Raw genomic sequence first — 4,716 nt, forward strand, 5'->3', positions numbered from 1 at the left:
GGGTGGGTTCTGAGGGTGTACATCACACTCCTTCACAGTGACGGTCTGAGAATTGAATTTAGTTTTTTATTAGCAGACTGTTTTATTTTATTTGTGTAACAAGGAAGCTATCAAGAAACCATGAGCACCTTGCCTTCCAGTTTACTGACCTTCCCTTTCTCCGTCTGAGCAGTGACTTTATCCCCCTCACGGCTGATGATTGAAGCCTTCACATACTCCTCATCCGGATCAGGAACAAAACATTCCCTTTTCATGTCGAATGGACGAGTCTGGGCCTCTAGACGCTCCTTGTCTGACTTCCTCAGGTACGGGGCTGCTGCCCCAAACTCTTTCATGGCAGCGTCACCCATTTTTCACCCTGTCAACAGAAAACAATTGCTCCATAATGTTTAATGGAGTAGTTCTTTATTCTTTCTTTTCTTTGTATCTAGTTTTGAGGTGCTCTTACCTTATCAACCCCAACTGCAACAATGAGGTGTACTGGTCCTGAGGAAGACAAAATATTGAACATTTCCAACACAAATGAAGCTTCAGTATCAAAGTCTGGTGTTTAACACTCATTGTCTTCATGCCTTACCTTGAGATAGAATGGTGACCTGTTGGGGGCTTCTCTGTGAGGTCCCTTTTTAAATAAAGCCCCTCAACCATAAATGGACGGGTGCATTAGGACCAGGAATGTTATTGTGTCCATTTGGTAGGGGGTTCTTTAGGGGAGGGTTTACGGAGTTGGAGAGAGCAATATAGAAATCAGTGAGTCAGGGTTTTATCAGTGATGGGTTGAGGCCATATTAGGAGCTTTATGTGGTGCGGAGATTAACCATAGGTATCCTCGAGCATCCAGGAGACCACAGTCTTTAAATAGACAGAGGCAGGAATTCCTCCATCATTATCCATTAAGCTTGTGTTTGTTACTATAAAAACGTGAACCAGAGAGAGGCATCTTGACTTCAGATTAACACACAAAAATGTCTTTACGTTGTATTTTATTTTAAAGCCTTGTTGCAAATGTAATGGTCCGCAAAACATCCACGTGTAAAACTTTTTTTTCTTAAAATTTATCAGTACACCATTTATTTTTCATCAGGCTGCACTTTGTTGTTGTTTTTTTTTGTTGTTTAAACGTTCAAAAAAAATTTTTTTTTAATCAGTTAACAAACTACCAAGTGACACCACCATTTACAACAAACAAAGAAATTAAATTTATTTTGTTTTATAAATCTTTTTTTCCTTCTTCTTGGCCTTATCTGCTCATCAAACAATAAAACCAGTGTTCGTTAACACAATGAAGAAACATTAATGGAGAAGCAAACAAACCAGATTAATTATCAAAATATGAATTTGTTTTTGAAAACCTGCTGAATATATTTTTAATTTTTACATTATTTTTTATTATTTATATTTTGTTTTTATATTGGATTAAATAATATAAATAATCATTTTATTGTTGACATGTGTTGCTATTATTAGAATGTATTGTGGACTATTGGTATTGTTTAAACACAAGGACAGATGGGCACCATATTTGGGGAGATATTTTAGAGAACTGTCATGGGTCTCATTAGTCTCAGGGCTTCAAGAGGAGTTTTAGTCAGGCATGAGTAACATATTGTGTCTAATTGTCACAGAATAGACTTAATGGTAACAAAAACAGCTGTCAAACACTGACTGAGATGGTCTAAAAACAGAGCATTAGTCTGCAAGATTACACAGGCGACATGTGCTAGGCAGCACAGACAAAGGTCCACCACAGGTGACATACTTGAGATGCACTGAAAGGCAATAAATATGACGAGCATTTGAGGGTTTGAGCACCATGCTGAGCCTCGATGTGATGCCAAGGTCAGGCTGCAGCTAGAAGAGCTTGCCCCTCACTTACAGGCCTGTTAACATGGCGCTGTGTTTTTGCAGACAAAGATAACGGTGTGAGATTTTTGTGGAGAGCTTGCACTGACTGAGGAAAACAGTCATGGAGGCTTTCTGGGGTTCAGCTCTTGCCTGTGTGTTGGATCAACTGTAGCTGATCGCTGGGGTCAGTCACAGAAATATCTCTGGCTTGGCAGGAATGACCTAATCAAACTGCTGAGTTCTGTTTCAGTTCCCACCTCTGTCACAACTTACACAACATACAACGCAATTATTTATACCAGCACAGGCGGTCAGTACGGTCAGTGCTCCTTCAAAGGTTAAGAGATAAAAGGAGGGTCAACAACTGCTGACAAGTGTTGAGATTATTTCCATTCTGATAAGTGTCCCGTTACTGACAGCAGACGTGCCAAATGGAAGTAGGAGTATCCAGCCCCTGCTAAAGAGAATTAGCAGAGAACTTCATCCCACACTCTTCACACTAATCAAACAACACGTCATTTAAATGATTTTCTCATATCACAACAAATGCACATTGTCACCACGTGTGTGTAACTTCATTAAAGTTGTACCATGTTATTAATACGTAATATTTAACTCCATATCAGGGCTTCGGTTCAAGAATTCGCCCCTACAATGAACCTGTACGTCAGCAATCAGTGCTTGTATTATAGTGTGTTACTTTAAATCAGGTGTTCTCAAACTTTTTGGATTCAGGGACCCCTTACAGTGGAGAAAACTCCCTCATAACTCTCATGTTTATTAAATAATTTTTTTTAATTTGTCTCTTTAAGCCACTGGAAATATTTGTGTAACATAAATACTTAAGACCTGTTCTATAATAGTGTTTATAGATTTTTTTTTATACTTTCAACATGGGGAATTTTTCATTCAAGACACAATTAATTAACAAACAAAATAATAATTCAACTTTCAAAAATTACAGTTTTGAGAAAATTAACAGAATCAAAAAAACATTTTAAAACTTTACCTATTCACATAATGAACATAAATGTATCGCCATTTCTTCAAATTATTACAGAAAACTCTTTACATGAAACTGAACAGAATCATAACAGCAGCAGTCACCAAGTAACAGGGCTTAATTTGTAAACAGATCTATGCTGAAACGCAAATAGTGGGCGGGGTCTAGGGCTCCTCCCCCTGAAAATTTGAATAAAGTAGATGCAATCTCCTGCATTTTGATGTATTTTAACTGGTTGTTAAACATCTACGTGCTTGTAATTTATTTATTTTTTTTGTGGACCCCCCAAGCACCCGATTGTGGACTCCTGGGTGTCTGGGGACCCTAGTTTGAGAACCACTGCTTTAAATAATTACTATCTCTAAAAAAAATCTCAAACAACATTTTTTATTGGCACAATTATATTTTTTGTTTGTGTTGTTCTTTTATATCTCTGTTGTATTTATACATGTTGTATTTAAATGTGTTTTTCAAATAGCCAATTGATATAATTTCATATTAATTTTTTATATTTTTTTCATATACTCTTTATTAATCCAGGTAGTCTCATTGAGCCACGAGAACTCATTTTCAAGAGAGACCTGTTCAGGAAGCAGATGGGGGTTAAGGGCCTTGCTCAGGGGCCCAGAGTGGGGCGAATGAGGGTTGGGGCATGTGTGGGTGCTTCACCTACCCCACCCACATTTTTTTTATGTTGTCGGTACCGGGGTGTGAACCGATCACAGGCCCACCTTCTCTAACCTCTGCGCCACCACTCCCCACTAACGTTGGCAGTAACACAATAAATAGGGTTGACTTTGGGAATATAAAAGCCCATTTAGAAAAATCATAAATGTACAACTTAAATTTCCCCACAAGCTTGTTTTCTTTTGATATTTGTAGTCAACTGTAGATATTTTCATTTTGGTTTTTTTATGTAAAAGTTACCACATTTGTGACATTCTGCATCCTTTGTGTGTTTAAGCAAATCACAACCAATGAGCCAAATATTTGTCTTATGCTAAACATTCATGTAAAAGTTCAGAGCATTGGTGATAAATTTATACAAGTGGATTGTAAAACGCAGACACATCACTTAATCTTGTAATATTTGTCTAGCCTATTCTCATACTGCACCATAGAAAATATCATTCTTTCCTTGAATACAATCAGAGCAAATGAAATAAATTGGATCACACAGACAGTGGTTTAATTACAGACAGTGAAGCGTTCCATCCTCAGTCTCTCATTTATTGTCTCAAGGTCAGATATCCTGTTAATCATGCTGATAATCCTCAACACATAATGTGGTGTCTGTGGTGCACCACTTAAAGCAGAGGTGTGAATATGCCTTCATTGGTTCACAGATACCTGTCTGTCAGCCAGTTTAGGACATGACATGTAATAAGAGAAGACACAGCTTCCTGAAGTTCACACTCTGAGAGCCCGGGGGCTGTTCTCCCCTCCCTTATTCTGCCTTAAATCATTATTTAGTTCATAATAAAAGTGTCAGCCACTTAGACTAGACACAATACCAAGCAAGGTTACGCACAGAAATATCTGTTAATAACAAACAAATCAATGCACTTTTCTTCGTGTGTCTATACCAGTTTAAAACTCTTGTTTGCTCAAGATGAGAGTTATGTGATGGAAGCAGTCTGCTCCTCTGATCAATAATGTTAAATTATTATTTTTAAAATATGAATGTTTCTGGGGCAGCACGGTGGCGCAACTGGTAGAGCTGCTGCCTCTCAGCGAGAAGGTCCTTGGTTCAAACCCCGGTCCAGGGGCCTTTCTGGGTGGAGTTTGCATGTTCTCTCCGTGCATGCGTGGGTTTTCTCCGGGTACTCCGGTTTCCTCCCACAGACCAAAAACATGCATGTTTTTGG

General features: G+C 38.3%; 1 protein-coding gene across 1 annotated transcript; it reads right to left on the bottom strand.

Annotated features, from left to right (window-relative positions):
* LOC119414999 (myosin-6) lies at window positions 1–487 on the bottom strand (the record flags this gene model as incomplete). Its single annotated transcript, XM_037682123.1, is given in 3 exon segments — window positions 1–45; window positions 150–358; window positions 449–487. Coding segments are annotated over 2 exon segments (246 nt in total), but the record flags the coding sequence as incomplete, so codon positions are not given.
* Window positions 488–4,716: the final 4,229 nt, after the last annotated feature.

This window comes from Nematolebias whitei, chromosome 9 (assembly GCF_014905685.2).
Source record: "Nematolebias whitei isolate Nwh7 chromosome 9, NemWhi1, whole genome shotgun sequence".
In the NCBI taxonomy this organism is placed as follows: Eukaryota; Metazoa; Chordata; class Actinopteri; order Cyprinodontiformes; family Rivulidae; genus Nematolebias; species Nematolebias whitei.